This window comes from Hydra viridissima, unplaced genomic scaffold, assembly GCF_058129835.1.
Source record: "Hydra viridissima isolate aposymbiotic clone 2 unplaced genomic scaffold, HvirCarnegie_v1 scaffold_7, whole genome shotgun sequence".
Classification (NCBI taxonomy): Eukaryota; Metazoa; Cnidaria; class Hydrozoa; order Anthoathecata; family Hydridae; genus Hydra; species Hydra viridissima.
Window position 1 is genome coordinate 9,600,244 of NW_028324306.1, and position 18,428 is coordinate 9,618,671.

At 31.9% G+C, this 18,428-nt stretch overlaps 2 protein-coding genes and 1 pseudogene across 2 annotated transcripts; 1 reads left to right on the plus strand and 2 right to left on the minus strand.

The window, feature by feature from the left end:
* Positions 1-5,168: 5,168 nt before the first annotated feature.
* Positions 5,169-10,044, plus strand: LOC149886049 (uncharacterized). Its single transcript, XM_090093133.1, has 2 exons — positions 5,169-5,236; positions 8,132-10,044. Exons 1-2 carry the CDS (start codon positions 5,170-5,172, stop codon positions 8,503-8,505), a joined length of 441 nt encoding a protein of 146 aa, XP_089949259.1. The 5' UTR covers position 5,169; the 3' UTR covers positions 8,506-10,044.
* A 1,188-nt stretch (positions 10,045-11,232) lies between these two features.
* On the minus strand, positions 11,233-12,925 carry LOC145184537 (lipoyl synthase, mitochondrial-like). The gene is made up of 2 exons (XM_080060233.2): positions 12,492-12,925; positions 11,233-12,357 (listed from the first exon to the last, which is right to left on the minus strand). Exons 1-2 carry the CDS (start codon positions 12,841-12,843, stop codon positions 11,642-11,644), a joined length of 1,068 nt encoding a protein of 355 aa, XP_079916359.2. The 5' UTR covers positions 12,844-12,925; the 3' UTR covers positions 11,233-11,641.
* A 990-nt stretch (positions 12,926-13,915) lies between these two features.
* LOC149886050 (uncharacterized) lies at positions 13,916-15,553 on the minus strand (annotated as a pseudogene).
* Positions 15,554-18,428: the final 2,875 nt, after the last annotated feature.

Sequence of the window (18,428 nt, forward strand, 5' to 3'; positions counted from 1 at the left end):
ACGTTGGTTTTACAAAGCTACTTTTATCAAAATACTGATTTCAAGGTGATTTAGTAGAAATATATAGGTCTATATATATATATATATATATATATATATATATATATATATATATATATATATATATATAATTTTCAAAGCAATTTACGAATATTTTCGAAATTAATCATTTTTCACACCATGCCAATATCCGTTGCAGAGGGCGAAAGATCTTTTAGTAAACTTAAGATTATAAAAAACCATTTCAGAGCCACCATGGGACAAGAGCGACTTTCAAATCTTATGATGTTGTCTATTGAAAATGATCTTGCGAAATCATTGTCATATGATGAAGTAATTTATAATTTTGCCTCGAAAAAAGCTCAAAAATTTTATTTAAGTTAGGAATTGTTTATGCTGCGGTTAGTTAGCAAAAAATGAAATAAAGTTAAAATAGCTATAAAGGCATAATGTACTTTTTTGCTTCTATGCTAAGTATATATATGAAGCGAAATCTGTAAGGGCGCCAAAAAAGGTTTTGTCCCGGGCGGCTTGAAGGCTCTCGGCGGCCCTGGTAGTATCTCCTGGGTTTGTTATTATTTATTTAAATTGCATCTCTTCCTCACAATCAATTGCTCATAACTTTTTAATGGTGTTATTTGTATCTTCTATTTCTTTTGCACTAGGTATCATTTTCTTAAAGTGTGTTTAAAGAGACCCTCCAGTACCGCCAATACATGTCCATCCAAGCGGAGTGAGACGGGCCACTGGTTCATTAAGTTCTTCTCCGACTTCCTCATTTGCACAATGCAACTCAACACAGTCCACACCAATTAGAATGTCAATTTTTGGTTTAGGTTCAATATTTGGGAATTCGATGTTTCTCAGATGTCTCCAACTGTTTGACATTTTTCTCCAATGAACTGCTTTTAAGTTTCCAGTTCCATTATTTACTGTAAAGGTTTCCATTGTTATAAATGTTTTTCTATTCAATGATTCCAGCTGGAATTCCACCGGCATCGTTTTGAATGAATCAATTTTTCCATTTATCATGTTTACAGTTACTTTTTCTGTTTTACCCTGCAGTGACAACTCAGCTGCTACATCAGAATTCAGATACGTTTTAGTAATTCCATCGTCAAACAATGCGTTAACTACAACTTTTTTATTTCGATTACAAAGAATAACCGGCACCGTTCGAAGCGATATACAGTTCATAACGTGTTTTGAATGTAGTTGGATGTTTGACGTATGAGAGTTTTCAATTACCATGTCTTTTTTCATTGGGTTCTATAGAAATTCTCTTATTTTGTCGCTTCTTCTTGTGAAGCAAACGATTGTGAGTATCTGTACAGCCTTCAATCCCACATATTCTTGTGTTCTTGCATTCCTTTGACAAATGATTAGGATTCAAACATCTGAAGCAGAGTATACCTTTCTTGGCTGTTCCCCATCTTTCTTCAACAACTTGATTTTTAAATGTTGGGCACTCCCATATTTTAAGATCATTTTTGCAAACAGCACATTTCTTTATCCAATTTGTTTTCTTTTTTCGGTCTTTGTCAGTAAAGTATGAGTTTCCTTCAGACGGTTTGCTATCATTGCCTTTTTAAAAGCCATGAAGAGTCTCTGTTGCTGCCGTTTGAAAATCCGCTTCTTTAACAATAAACTTTTTTAGAGTTTCAATATTTTCGTTTAATTTGCATTCATGCACCCAACATTTATATTTTATAAACATCATCTCTGGAACCTTTTTTTGCAGTTGGTGGTATAAAGTTCCGTCAACAAGTTCTTCAGTTCTATTAGCTTCTTTTAAGTTGGTTACTGCCATATCCAACAAGTCAGCGAATTTTTCCACGACTCTTGGTTGGTTTTCCCTCATAGGTTTGAAGTTGTTCAATTCATCCAAATACATGAGGACCTTTCTCCTCGTTCCGCCATATTTTTTTTCAAGTCTTTCTCTAGCAGCTTCATAGGCAAACTATGAATGCCCAAGTCCTTCAATTGCTTTTAATGCGTCATCACATATTGAAGTAACTGAAGTAATTTATATTCAGCTGTCGCAGGAGCTTGGTTAATGCATGCGTTGAATGAAGCTTTCCAATTTTCGTAGCTCTTTTCATCGCCATTAAATATTGGTATAGAGGCGCGTTTTAGTTGTTTCCATAAATCCCGTCCAATTTTTGCAGTATTTTCCTCTAAATCAATTTGTTAAATTTTTTGTTGTACGCAGGCCATGTGAAGATTTGATTGATTCAAATTTGCTATGATCTTTTTCTTCGTCCTTCAATTTTTGAATATTCGTTCATTGATCACGTTGTTGCTTTTCCGTTGCCAGTGTAGGTTCTCGATCCATCCTTTGGTCAAAATTCGATCTTTCACTTCCATTGCACAATATCTATCTATTTACATGTTCCATCGCTTCCGTAAACTCGCCATTTATTCTTTCCGTAAACTCGCCATTTATTCTTTATAACTCGAGAACATCGTTTTGTGCATTTGTTAATTGATGAGTCAAATCGCATGACTCTTTTTTACATGTGGGATCGTCGTCTCCAAGAAGCTGAATAATTTGATGTTTAGTTTGTGTAAACGTAGATTTTAAAATCGTTTTCTTCTTGTTTAATGCTGATAGCTCACTTTGGACGGTTAGTTGATCTTCCATTTGATTCGTTAATTTCTGATTTCTTTTTTTTACCATTCTTCCGTTGTGAAGAAAGCTTCCCTTTGCTATCAACTATGATTCGAAGGTGATCACAATATATATATATATATATATATATATATATATATATATATATATATATATATATATATATATATATATATATATATATATATATATATATATATATATACATGGCCGCCGAGAGGGGAGGGTGGACGGGGAAGATTCCCGGGGCCCCGTGTATCTAGAAACAATTCTTTTTAAATCATTTTTAAAAGATTTAAATAGTTTTGACTTTTAAAAAATTTAATTAACTTTCACTTTTCATTTTTAATGACTAGAGCACGCATCTATTGGTCCTGGGTATATAATTGATCATAACGAGGGCCCCTTAAAAAAACTTCCCCAGGGCCCGAAATTTCTCTCGGTGGCTATGTATATATATATATACAGTGGTTTTCATAAATTTAGACGCACTCATTTTTTTTTACATATATGTAAAATGCTTAAAATAAAACAAAAAAAGTTGATTGATAAGCTTTATTTTATTTTATTCATAAATTTAGACGCACAATCAAAAAAGTCTTATACCTTGTTAGTTGATAGTTAATTAGTAGCTTTTTTCCCATATTTCTCATTAATGGCCTAAATTAATTGATTTTGTCAAAAAACCTTATATAAATATAACTTACCTGGAATTAGTTAATCATTATTTAATAAATAAACAAAAGTTAAGTTAGTTTTGCACTAAAAAGACGCGAAAAATGGGCAAAAGACGTATCACTCAAGCTGAAAGATGGCAAATTATTGCTCACATCAAAGAAGGAACCAAAAGTAATAGAGAAATCGCCAGGTTAATTGGAGTCTCTGAGAAATGCGTTCGGACAACGAAGCAAAACTTTCTTCACACTGGTGGTGCCAGCTAGAAAACGAGGCCAGGTAGACCCTTGTCAACCACCAGAAAGAACGATAGTGCCCTTTTTAGAGCTGTCAGAGCTAATCCAAGAATTAGTTACAAAGAATTGAACATAGAATTCAATACAACGCGAAATTCATCTATTTCTAAAAGCACAGTCCGTTGAATACTTATCAAATACAAGATTGGAGTCTACTCTGCTTTGAAGAAACCGCTCTTGAGTCCTTATAATAAACAAAGGAGACTAAAATGGTATTGTGAAAGAAGGTATTGGACAAAAGAACAATGGAAAAACATTACGTGGAGTAATGAGAGTAACTTTGAGCTGATCAATCGTAAATCTAACATAACAGTCAAAGAATGGCTCACGAAAAGTATTACGCCAGGTACATTAGACCGACTGTACAAAGTGGAGGAGGTTCAATAGGAATCTGGTCATGCTTCAATTACAAAGGTGTTAGTATGTGCCAAACATACACCGGAAGAATCAACTCCATAATATACGTAGAAGTACTGGAAAACAAACTCCACCAATTGACCTGTTTATGCTCAATGATAAACCATGGAAACTTCAACAAGATGGCGCTACTGCACATACTGCATACTATACAAAGAAGTGGTTCAACAATAATAATATCAAGACAACACCGTGGCCTCCATACTCACCTGATTTTAACCCAATTGAAAACATTTGGGCTTGGATTGACCGTGAATTGGCAAAGGTTCAAATTTCCACATTGGCAAGCTGAAGGACATCCTTAAGGAGACCTGGTATAGGGTCCCAGAAGCGATGTGCAAAAATCTTGTTGAGTCTATGTCTAGAAGAGTTCTTAGTTGTATTAAAGCAAAAGGCGGATACACAAAATAGTGATTGGTTCATAAATTACGCCTCCTAATGTATCGTGCGTCTAAATTTATGAACAATTTTTTTTGTCTTATTTTTTTAATACCATGTAGTTGTACCTAAGTATTACTTAGTGTTTGTATTTTTTTTTGTAAATTTTTTTAAATTTTGTATTCTGTACGTATTTATCTAATAAATAGAAAAAAAAACTAAACCGAAATCTTTTTTCGTAATTGTTTTATTGTTAAAAAACTAAAAATTTAAATTCTCAAATATGAGTGCGTCTAAATTTATGAAAACCACTGTATATGTAAAGCTAAAAGGTAAACAAAAAAGTTTTTTTTTTTATTAACAAAGAATACAACATTGTTAAGTATATATTAAAAAACAAGCTTTTATGACAGCCGTCGTACAAGTCACGCTTGAAATGAGTAGACGATTAGGACCACTTTTCTCGGCAATTTCCTTCAAAATCTTTATCTAAGGTTTTTAAATTTAGGAACTGTGTCAAAAACTTTTATGATTATTCTGAAAGTAAATTTCATCAAGGTTTCAGATAACAAAATAAAATTACGTTAACTTTGTTTGCCCAAAGTTTAACGTTTCTTAGGCGTTTTAAAATCTTGACGAAAGATAATTATCCAAACATTAACAGATTTTTAAGCAATAATTTAAGTTATTTTATTATCAAACAATGAGTAACCGCTAATATTTGACTGATATTTTTGAAAGCTATTTGATTTGTCATTGAAGCCATCAATAATGGGAGTTAAAACTAAGGAATGGTCGCAAGCTCAGCGCAACTTAGTTATTGACTTGTTCAAACAAGGTAAAACATTCAGATTGATTTTTATTAAAAAAATTGGTTAAAAGCGATTTGGTTAAAAAACAAAAAATGTTAGGATACGTGAAAAATCACCCATGATCAGGAGCAAAGCGCAAATCGACACCCAGAATTAATCAACAAATTGTGAAGATAGCGAAGAAAAACCAATTTTTACCAGCACCAAAAGCGTCAAACTTTCTTAAAAAAGAACTTGAAATTCAAGTGAGCTCGTTGATTATTCGAAATCGAATGAAAGAGAGTGGATTTAAAGCAAGAGCTCTACATATAAAACCATTCCTTTCAAAAATCCATCGAGAACGAAGACTCGTATTTGCTAAGTAATATGTAAACATGCCGTTATCATTCTGGAAGAAAGTTTTGTGGACTCAAAAGTTAATCTTGTGAAGCCCGATGGAATGTTATAATGGAGCTCAAAAGTTTTGGAAAAAGAAGGCGAAGCATTCAAACTAAGTTGCATTCGAGGAAATGTGTGGGGATCGATAAATTGGAATGGAACAGAAAAGCTGGATTTTATTGATGGAATACGGACTCTGAGGTTTTTATCAACATTCTCAATAAAAATCTTCTGGCCTTAACTCGAAAACTGTGAATGGGAAAAATTTTCATCTTCCAACAAGAAAACAACTTCAAGCATATGTCAAAGATAGCAAAATTTTTTTTCATCCAAAAGCAGATTGAGATACTTGAATGGCCAGCTCAAAGTTGCATTTTTCATGCTTTTATCGACAGAACTTTGATAAGCATCTAACAGTATATGCGATGTAGTATTACAGATCCCTTTTAATCTTTCCATAAAGAATTGGGTCAAAGACAACCCTTTTTTTTTTGAAGTTTTATATCAAAATTGTTTGAACTGATGGGTTTTCAAAATCAGCTAGATTAAACACGAACAATTGCTTTCAATGTAAAAGATTGCGCTGCTTTAAAAAATTTGATTTTTGGTGCTTCCCTGCTAGCACACAACGTTATGGGTTTTGATTAAGTTTTTTTCACGAGAATATTGCAGAGACTCAAAACACGATTTGTAAATTTTCAGACCCTAATATCAATGATTTATCCTATAAAAAACCTTTTAAAAGGGTGGTTGTACATGTCTATTGGAACACTTAGAAAGCAATTATGAAACCCTGCATTAAAGTTATTTTGATTTATTCCACCATGAAAAACTCATGAAAGTAAAACCAGGTACCTTTTTTTCAGCACCGAAATTCTCGCAAAATAAAACATTTTTTCTTCGTTTATTCTCAGTTTAACTTGTTTTAAAAAAGTGTTTTTCTAATTTCTAAATCGATTAAACATGGTTTTGACATCTTGTTTAGAAATAATAAAGTTCTCCTTCAGTTTCTTATTCCAAAAATACTTTAAAAAAAGGAATTCTGATAGAGATTTGTGGTTTACTCGTTTGCTATTACATTCGATTACACATTTGAGTGGCTGGTGTGAAGGATTTTGTTTTTATCAGTCCCAGTATCCCTTAAAATTGGGATAAAAAGCTTCTGTAGCTTGTTCACTGAAGAGCCCTAAGCCTGTTTTCTTCATTTTGATGAACTGGATTTTTTTGCATGAACCTTTGGTGTGACTGAAACTGGAAGGCTGTCATTACTTAGCTTGAAATTCCAAACCTTGGCTTTAAAGTAAGAAGGTTTAATGATGAAACAACACACCAACAGCACGGATGCTTAAGGTCACAAGAGATAACCAAAGAATCCGTCAGCTTTTATATTCTGATAATTTTCTGGAGTTTCTCGTGTGTGCGAAGAGCATTTTTATACTTGTTAACTTTGTTGTTTGAGGAGTAATCAATTTGGCAAAGGAATGCGAGGAATGAGAGTCACTCTCTCTTCCATAACAATATGTCTGAAACTTACTTTAAGGAAAGAACCTCATCCAAGTCACTTGCTCAGTTACAATAGGATCAGCACCAACCATGATTCTTAAATTTTCATGTCTAATTCCAGGAGTAAATAGTGAGGAAATCCAAGATCAAAGATTTTTCTGAAGTTTGAGCTGACTTTTTTGGCCTTGGAGTTATTACTTTACAAAGTGGATGCTTTTCTTTCCCTTTGAGTTTTGCAATTCAGCAAAAAAAAACAATCACAAATTGATGATGAACAAGTTGAAGGCTTGATTGCAATTGCAGCAAAGTTGTTGAATTTGGGTGCAACTGTCGTTTTACCTTCTCTTAACTTTCCAAATTGAATGCAGGCGGCTCAAGGGAACTCCATCATCCTTGAAGTTCACGTCATTCTGATTTTGTTGAAGAACTTTACCATTCTTTTTGACGGATGAAATTTTTCCTAATCAAATTTTTAAATTTTACCTTGAATTGAACAATTTCCTTTTCACGGGAAAAAAGTTGAAAACCGAGTTTTAATTTTTCATAAAAAGTCATAAAACAAAACTTTTCACGCTTTTTAAGCATAACATTTTACTTTTTTTTCTAGAAAATTAGTATTTCTGTTGAAATAGCCAGTTTTACCTGACATCTCATTAATGAAAGTCTTAAAAAGCTATGAGACCAGGTAAGTGGATTTTAACACAGGGTTTTGAAATTACTTGTTAAATTACTCCTACTGCCATATCACCTCTTAAAAGGGTTTTTATAGGATATTTCATTAATACAAGGGTCCCAAAATGACAAACCTTAAAAATGCTAAAATCTTTAAACATCTTAGGAATATCTGCAAACTTGCCATAACCAGGGCCGTGCACAGGATTTTGGGGCCCCGAGCAACCTTCAGTTTAGGCGCCCACCCCCTTTACTTCAAAAAAAAAAATGCCTGCTCAAGTTTTTTTATTATATTACTGGAATATAAGTATAATTAAATAGTCCAGCTGTTGTTTCTTACAATATTATTTTTCTTATCTTTTGTTTAGCAAACTTTTCAATCACATCATGGAAATCAATATTTTTTGCTAATAGACAATCGATACTCAAAATGGCGAGGTCACTTGTTCGTTCTTGTTCCATAGTTGAGCGCAAAAAAATCTTGATGAGCTTCAATTTACTGAATGAACGCTCACTTGAGGCCACTGTCACTGGAATTGAAGCAAAAATACGCAATGCAATTACTATGTTTCTAAAGAGTTCCCCAAGCTTCATTTCAGGAATTTTGAGTCAAATGGGGCAAGAAGTTTCTTTCCAAAATTTGCAGTATGAATTTGTTTTATGTAAAGCAATTCTTCAGTCAGTTCATTTTCGGTCACATCACAAGAATATTTTTGCGAAAAATGTGAGCAAGCACTCTTGATTTCTGCTTCAGACAGTTTTTGATACTTCCACAAAAAAGAGAATATAGAAAGGATTTCTTGAATTGCTGTGAAACGTACAGTAAGTCCACAAATTACAGAATCAAAAATGTGATAAAAAAAACCGTTCTCCGAAATATTGCCTCCTCTCCTGATTCTATTTTTGTTAATTCCGTAATTTGTACATCACCTTTAATTTGCTCCCCAGAAAAACTTTTGCGTTTCACTTTTCTGTGGAATGGAAATTCAGAACTAATTTTTGCAATATCTGCAGCTAACTTGGCTTCTTCCAAAATTGTTGGCCATTCCTCCCGAACAGATTTGAGTCAACCGATCAATGCTTCAATATTTTCCACTTCAATATCAATAGTTCCCTTTCTTGCCTGAATGACCTGGTTGCAGCGGACAATCAGTGGGAGGACTTTCATCCAAATTCCAGACATGAGAACACATTTGAAGGAGCTCATATATTTTAGGGCACTTCTAATCTCAGTTTTTGGTTTAGGCAGATTTAAGCTCTTAACTTCTTTCAAAGATTCAATGATTTGGCTCAAGTGATTAGAGAAAGGGCGAATGCTGTCAAGTCTCTCAGTCCATCGTGTTCCTGATTGTCCATGCAAAGACACACCGTGAAGTCTCTTTCGCAATATTTTCCAGCGTTGTGGACTAGCAGAAAATATTGTATATACGGTTTGAACAGTTCCAAAGAAAGTCTCAGCATCAGTACAACTTGAGGCAGCATTCTGTCCACACAAATTCAATGAATGACAACCACAGGGTGAGAATACAGACAACGGGTTCTTCTTTTGTAGGATTGCTGGAACACCCTTAATTTTCCTGACATGTTGACTCCATTGTCATAGCCTTGGCCACGGCAGTCTTCAAAACAAATGTTTAATGTTTCCAAAGTTTCCAGAATTAATTCCGCAATATCAGATCCAGTCTTCTTGGCACAATCTGCAAAGATCAAAAACCGCTCTTCAATTAAAAATTTTCCAGGTTCTTTTTCATGTACATGTCGAATGACAAACGTCCTCACATCAGATGCTTACATCAGGAGTGCCATCAACCATAATTGAAAAATAGTTTGCAGACTTGCACTCTTCTATAATTTGCCTGCGAACCTCAGCTGCACAAAGGCCAATGAATTCATTTTGAAAACGATTTGACAAGTAATGCGCCTGAAGACGTTGACCCTTCTCCTGTGATTGTTTAACTTTTATGACATGTTCCTTAAGAATTGGGTCATAATGCGAAATCAGTTCCAGCAATCCTAAGAAATTTCCATTATGGAAATCTCCAATTAGGTGAGATTTTCCACGAATAGCCAATCAACGTTCACCAAGAATTCGTTCCAAGATTTTTCTCCAGGTGTCAGCTTCATTGAGGATTTGGCGATTCATCAAATGTTCAACAGACTGATCAGTTTTCATTCGAGCTTCCAATTCATGCCACTGAATGTAGCATTGTTTATGTATTTTCGAATACTCATGCTCAAGAATTCGACTGATGAGATTCTTCCACTTCTTTCCATATCCCCATCCTCCAATCATTGCAAGGGATGAAGTCAAGTGTGGAACTTGATTTCTAGGTAAAAATAATCGGCATGGAAAACAAAACAATGCTGTCTTTGCTGGGCTAAATACTAGCCAATCTCGCGAGGATTCCCCATTCGGCATTCTGCTTTTCAAAACTGACATTGGAAATATGTGGTTTCCAGTATCTTTTGGCATACCCAGTGGAAAAGGAATGTGACCAGCCATCTAGTGGTCCGTCTATCCGTCACTGCTAGTGGTCCTTGTAGAAGTATTATCACTAACACTAATTTGACAGTCTTCAAAAGTGGCTAATTTCTCTGTACTGCCAGCACTATTACCAGTAACAGAAGATTGGATACCACCGTCATATTTTTGCTTCGTTGAGCTAGTGGAAAGGGCATCTGATGTTTTAGGAGTAGCTGTAATTACAACATCAAATAATGTTTGCATTCCCTTTTGTAGAGCCGCTTTTTTTACTTTACTGATTTTTAACTTTGATGCACCAGATGGATACGTGCGTTTCATTTTTATTTTTTAAAATACTTTCGTCCAATGTATATATATATATATATATATATATATATATATATATATATATATATATATATATATATATATATATATATATATAATAATTAATAAAAAATTTATATATATAATTAATCACAAAAACTAATTAAATTTATATTAGTTAAGTTAAATATAATATAATAATTAGATAAAATAAAATAAAAAGATTAAACTTATCTTCATTAATCTATAAATTAAATCGTACAATCAAGCCATTTTTAAAATAAGATTTGAACACATGATAACTTTTCTCGCTAAATTCAAGATAAGTATATAGATAAGATTTAAACAAAAGCTCTTCCACAAGGATCTTCTATAAATTACGCAACGCTAAATTTATTTTTAAAAAAATCATTAGATCTCAAGCTCTTTTTTGTGGCAATTTTCATTAAACTTAATGAGCTTTTTTGATTTTTCATTTAAGTTAAAGCATCTTGATGGGGAAAAGGAGAAGGAAAAAAAAACCCGGAATGTTATTGTCGCTGTTGGGGGCCCCCATAGGGTCCGGGGCCCCGAGCAATTTGCTCGGGTGACTCACCATCTGCACGGCCACAGAATATCAATTTTACAGTAGGCGTTAAAGAAATTTTAAATTAAAAAAAGTTAAAATAAATAATTAAATTTTTTTTTTTTATTTAAAATTTATTCCCTTTTATCAAATTTATTTTTTGGAATAAATAAGAAAAAGTTTATAAACAGCAATACATATTGTTTTTTTTAAATTCTATATTAATTATTTGCTTTATGAAAAATTATATTTGTTCCGCAAATACATTTTTTGGAAAACAGCATGCATAAATTTTTTTTTTGAATATAATCAAAAATGAATCTCGTAAGTTAACCTCGTAAAAGTTGAAATATAGTTAACCATGATTGCTTGAGCATTTAATGGTAAACTAAATAAACCCAAAATGGTCTAATACAAAAAGAGAAAAGGATATAAAATCAAACAAATATTATACATAAAACATAAATAATCAAAAATAAAAAGGTTTAAGACTTGAGAAGTAATATTTAAATTGTATAGATTTTATCCAGTTCTTTGCTTCTGTTTTACTAGATTTTCTATAAAGTATTCCCCAGCTTTATATGAGGAACGAACTAGAGGCCCACTTGCAGTATATGCAAACCCTAATTCATTACCAACTATTTCCCAAGATTTGAATACATCTGGATGTATATATTCTTTAACTTTGGCATGACTTTTAGTGGGCTGCATATACTGTCCGATGGTTATACAGTCTACACCAACATTCCTTAAATCTTTCATTGTTGCAACAACCTCTTCTTGCTTTTCTCCAAAGCCAACCATTATGCTAGACTTAGTTATCATTTTAGGAAACTGAGTTTTTACATGTTCAAGGACCCCTAAACTTCTTTTGTATGTTGCACGAGGATCACGCACAAACCATGTTAAACTTTCTACTGTTTCTATATTATGGGCATAAACATCTACACCAGAACTGGCTACTTCAGAAATGAATTTTTTTTCACCAGCAAAATCTGGTGTCAAACATTCAACAATTAGTGAAGGATTTATTCTTTTAACTTCTTTCACAGTTTTTGCAAAATGACTTGATCCTCCATCAGATAAATCATCTCGATCAACAGAAGTAATAACAATATAGTTTAAATTCCAACTTGAAATTGCTTTTGCTGTGTTTGTAGGTTCATTTGGATCAAGAGGAGCTGGCTGACGGGATGTTTTAACTGAGCAAAATCGACAACCACGAGTACAAGTGTCTCCTAAATAGTTAGATTTTTAATGTTAAAAATAAATGCAAAACTTTTATTAATTTTTTTGCTAATTTATATTTAAAGTAAAAATAGCAAACCTAGAGTAATAACACATGCAAAAATTGAAAGCTATGTATAAATACCTAAAATCATGATTGTAGCAGTAGCAGTACCTTCTTTACCACCCCAACATTCACCTATGTTTGGGCATTTAGCCTCTTCACATACTGTAGATAAGTTCAATGAGCGAAGAGTATTTTTCAATCTAAAAACATCTTTACCAACAGGAGTTTCTGTTTTAAGCCAAGGTGGTAACCTTAATCTTTTTGCACCTGGTTTGCGTATCCATTCTTCTGAAGGTGCATTTTCAATAAAATCTTTTAAGCCAGGTCCATCTTTTAAAAAAGATTTATGCTGATACAGAGAAAGAAAGTCTTTCACACTAGAAAAATTCTGTCTTGAATAAAGAGCAACATTCCTGAACTTTAAAGCCATAAATGTTTCTTGAGGAAATTTGTGTATAAAACAAGTAACTAAAGAAAACACATATTTTAAACCATACAGAAAAATGACTTAAACTAGCAAGTAATTCGGCCAAATTCACTTGTTTCATCTTCAGCACATGTACTTTTCATTAACTGGCTAAAATTTTATTTACTTCAGTATCCTTTTAACTTTCAAAATTTATAAAAAATGAAAACCTTTTTTTTACAAGAAAAAAACAACTCCTGATATGGAAAAGTAAAATGTATAACCTATTTAGATTAAACATTCCAATGTTCAGTTTACACTGCTATGTAAGAGGCTATTAAAACCAAAAACAAATCAAATTTACAATATTCTAATAAATCCATAAAAATAAAATAGTTTAACATTTCTAAAACTGATCTATATCTGGCCACATCGTTCTTATTGTTTAAAAGTAAAAATTCCTTTAGTGTTACATGAATGAATAAATTTACACATAAATAGGAATATTTAGGGATGGGTATACTTCAGAAAAATTTTTAACAAAATCAAACTTGATATGTGTTTAAGCATCAGTTTTTCAGATGCTAGCTAAAAGACTTATTTCTGGCTGCTGAGACTTAATTCTGGCCACTTCTTACCTAATTCTTACCTAAATCAGAAAAAAATTCAATTGAAAGAAGAAACATTACATAAGCAAGAAACTGGAACACCAATATTCAAGTTAAAATAAAAACAACAAAATAAAAAAAAACAAAAGAAAAACAAAAGAAAAATATATGATTAATTTTTTTTCTCCTACAGTTTGGAAGTTTTATGTTTTTTTTCCTCCTGTTTTTTTCTCTTTAACATAACATTTTCTTCTCTTTTTTTTTCTTTGAATAATTTTTTTTGAACTTCTTCATGTTTGTTATCCAGTGCTTCTTGAGATGTGAGCAAAAAATACTTAGGTTTTAATGCAGTTTTCGTTTTTTAATGATTTGAGTGGGATATGTTAAAACATCAGAATCTGGATCTCCTGGAAAGGATTGATTTTTAAATGGAAAATTTTGATAAACACTTGAAGCTGTTATTTCTATTTCCTTCATGGCAACATTCTGAATTTTAATATTATCTGTAACTATATTTTTTACTGGGGATGGATTAGGAATAGCGTATGTATGGTCAAAATTTAATATTAAAGAACGCTTTGTTGCTAAAGATGTTGAAATAGAAAAGTCAACATCTACTTCAATTGATCAATATTGCATTCTGCTGTTTCACAATGGTCATTAGATACTTGAGGTAGATTGCCTAAAATTTTCAACAGACTCTCGTTATTTTGATAACTGGGTTCTATGTATAAAGAATTAGGCATGTAAGCTTCAGGTGGAATTATATTTGGATTGTATGGATAAATTCCACAAGCTTGAAAACCAGATATAATATTATTTGGGGTAACAGATTCGTTCCAAGCCTGCTTTATCAATCCACAAAAACTTACTCTTGAAACTAGTGTCCCAGGAAAATTACTAATCAAATTTTCACATGCTTTTCTGTAAGCTTTCTTGAGTGGGCCAAATACTGATTGATCACAAGGCTGAAGCCAGTTAGAAGTGTGAGCTGGCAATTCAAAAGTATGTATTTTGTTTGCCACAGCTACATCTAATAACTCTACAAAGTTGTGTGAGTCATGGCCATCTAAAATAAGTAATTGAGGTCTGTCAGAACCAATTTTTGGAAGAAATGATTTGGTAAACCAGAGAAATGCAATTCCCTGCTTAGTCCATCCACTATCAGAAACACTCCATGTGCTTCCTTCTGGTGCATTTTCAATTTGAAAGCTGTTGAGTGACCTATTTGTTTTTCCTTTTACTATAAAATGTGGTGGAAGAGAGTAACCAATTGCATTGACACAAGCTATAACAGTGATTGTTTCCCGATTACCTGATGTACGACTATGTAGGTGCTTTACTCCTTTTTTAGCAATTATTTTCCCAGGGCGATAATCAAACTGGATTCCAGTCTCATCCATATTCCATATATTCTGTGGTTTACTAATTAAATTATTTTCCATTAATACATTTTTAAGAATAGAAAAGTATGTTGAAACTTTACAAGCATTCATACACTGATGTCTAACAGCAGCTGTAACTTCTGGTTGACGTAAAGTTATCTGTTTGTGCCTTTTGCACATCCCACGCCACCATTTTTCAGAAGGTGTTCCATTTTTGAATGATTTATTATGCTTTGCAGCAAAGTTTTCAGCATATTTTAGAAATTGAGATCAACCAAATCCTATTCCTAATGCTGCACGATTTGCATGCAAAATTAACTATTTTATTTTCTTCTTCATCATTTAGAAGGGTGGGATGACCAGGCTTGGCTCCTAGTTCTGTTTTTCCAGAAAGTCTAACCTGCAGAGAACATCTTGGAACACCAAAAGCCTTACATGCAGCACGTGAAAATCCATTTTTTACAGCTTCAATAGCTGATATCATAGCTGCATCACTCCATAAATAGTGTTTTCCACGTTTACTTCTATACAGTTCTTCATTTTTTTTAGAAACTTGTAAATTTTTTCTTATTTTAACTTTCTTAATTTTTTCCATTCTAATAAGAAATTTCAGAGTTCTATAAAAAAACATAAATATTAAACTATAAGACAGTTATTAATATTTAACAAATGTTCTTGCATATAAGTGCACATAGCCATAATATATGTAGATGCATATCCATAACATTCATTACTATACAACAAAATTAAAATATTATTATGCAAAAAAGCATTTAATCAAGACCATGGTCATGTATCAAGGCCTATATATAGAACTTTATTTATAAAATGGTATTTGTAATGTAATGTTATAAAAATATGTTATTAATCTACTTAAAATAAAATTTATAATTATAAATAATACTATGTTTATAAAGAATACAAAGTTAAGTTTGGATTATTCTTAAACACTACATAGGCTATATACATAACACAATGCAGTATATATACATTTGTGTCTATACAAACTGACACATGTACATATAACACATAATAATTGCATAACTATATTCATGATCACTAATACACATTAAATAACATAGTTTTCAAAATTACACAAACAAATATACACACATATCTATAAAAGTGTGTCATTTTGAAAGCTATAGATGTTTTATAGTTTAAAAGAATCGTAAACCTAAACTTATTTATGGCCAGAATTAGGAGTAATCTTTGGCCAGATATAGGACATTCGGTAGAAAATATATTACAATTTTATATATAGAAATTCACATATAAATAGAATTTATACACATTATTCAAAACTAGAAAAATTACATATACAGCTTTAATAACATTACATTTTAATATTACTTTCAATTCAAGCGATTTACAAACGCAATGTTTGAATGTAATTATCAAAACTTTGAAAATATCAAACATCGAGTTTACGGACGCAAGAAATTAATCTAATATTTCTAGCATGTTTTCAAAGCATCAGCATATCTATATATTTTCTTAACTGCACATTTAAAAATTACAAACTTAAAATATCATATCTTATTTCATAACAGACCAATAGACTATTACATTAAAGCATTTTGAGCTTCTGAAAATCGGCCAAAATTAGGACGCGGCCAGATATAGGTCAGTTTACCCTAACTAAAAAAAAAAAATTTAGAGAGCATGCGTATGAAAACAGCAACCAAACTTCAGTGACTCGCCTACCTAGTATGGCGGAAAAAAACATTTTGTTCTTAGATTTGATTGTTATGAATGTGATCAAAAATATTTTGGCATTTTATTGATTAGTTATGTATTCTTTGATTACTTTAAAACTTTAAGAAATTTTATAAAACCTTTTTTACGGAATGAAAAAATGCATTAAAAAAATCTTGTTTTTTTTAACTAAAAAAAAAGCATAAAAAATAAATAATCAATTAAACACAAATTATGTAAAAATATTTTCCCTTGCAAGAGAAAAATAAAAATATATATGCATATGCTAACTAAGACTAAGGTGATAATTCAAAACTGGCAAATGTTATGTACTCAACAATTATTATCGGATGAATCATTCTTATATTCGGCATCCGGCGAATCGGACCTTAAATAATCTTCATCGTCACAAAGAATTTTACTTCCAAAAAAAATACTGAAATTTTTAATGCGGTCCCGTAATCTCACCACTTGACTTCATGATCTCACCACTAAACTTTTTAATCTCACCACTTGACTTCATTATCTCACCATTTAACTTCATAATAAAATTGCTCATGTATTAGTTGATAGTTGTTGTGTTGTCAGAAAAAACTAGCACTGAAACTTGACCAATACAACTCATCACAGTTATGCATTTCTCAAACAAGTTAAAATTATTTGTGGAAGGAATGATCGGTTACAAATTATCTTAATCTCAGCAGGAATTTTCACGAACATTTTTCAATGTTTGTCTCCTCTTTAAAACGCTTTTGATTATAATTATTACGTAGTTGTTACGTAATTCCTGGGTGCAAGAGAACGTGTATGGGTCAACTTCATCTGTAGTCAAAAACCAAGCTGTTATAGGCTTCAATCATGAAATATTTTTTGTATGAATCCGATGGTGTTAAGATATTAAAACAACTTTGTATTATTTAAATATAGATTTTACTGTTTCATTTACTCTCTTTATCCTGCAATATAATCACAAGCTACTCTATTTACATTAAAGTGGTAATCTATAAAAATCAAATCAGAATCTCTTGTGGCGATGTGCACGTCATCATTTAAGAGCGCTGTTGTTGTTAATTAAGTTGCTATTTTCATCACTGCAAGCACTCACCGAAAGAAAAAGGAAAGTTTGTTGATATCTCTTTTAATCAAATCTTTTAGTTACAGTTAGGCATGTGAAATATATTTGATGTATTATAAGAACAAACTGAAATTTTTTTACTAGTCTTTAGTTATCAGCGTACTAACCTTTTGGGTGTAGTTAGATTTGTAAGAAACGTTCAATTGGCAAATTTTGTAGAAAACATACAACAAAGAAAAAAAACAAACTGTAAAATAAAAATAAGGAATCCGAGTGTCAGAACTAAAGAAAAAAATTCAAGCTCCGAGTGTCTGAATCGTGACGGTCATATTGCTCCTCTAAATGCCAGAGCTCCAGCCACATCGTTTATTTAAAACAACGATAAAGTGACGTAAAAAATTTTTGTCAGAAGGGGTTTCTGAAAAAATGACGATTTTTACGGATCATTTTAGGAGATCCCCACAAGCCTAATTTATGTTGCATATAATCAGTTGTTTATTTACGTCTATAGAGCCAATTCATTTTGTGCAAAAATATCAATTTTTGAAAAATAGTGACTTTTTTCTGAAAAAAGTGTGATTTATGGGATATATTTGAAATAGCTAATTTAAATGCAATTTACAAACTTGAACATTTTAAAGGAAATGCGGTGCAGAGGTTTTTTACAAAAAATCCTATAAATGCATATTAATCATATTTTTTATGTATGTATTAATTTAGATAACAATAACCTAAATAATCATGCAAAATTCAGAATCAGATTTTATTCGTAAATTCAGAATCAGATTTTATTTGTAATCATCTAAAATAAAAAATTAACAAAAAAATTCTCCTACTTATAAA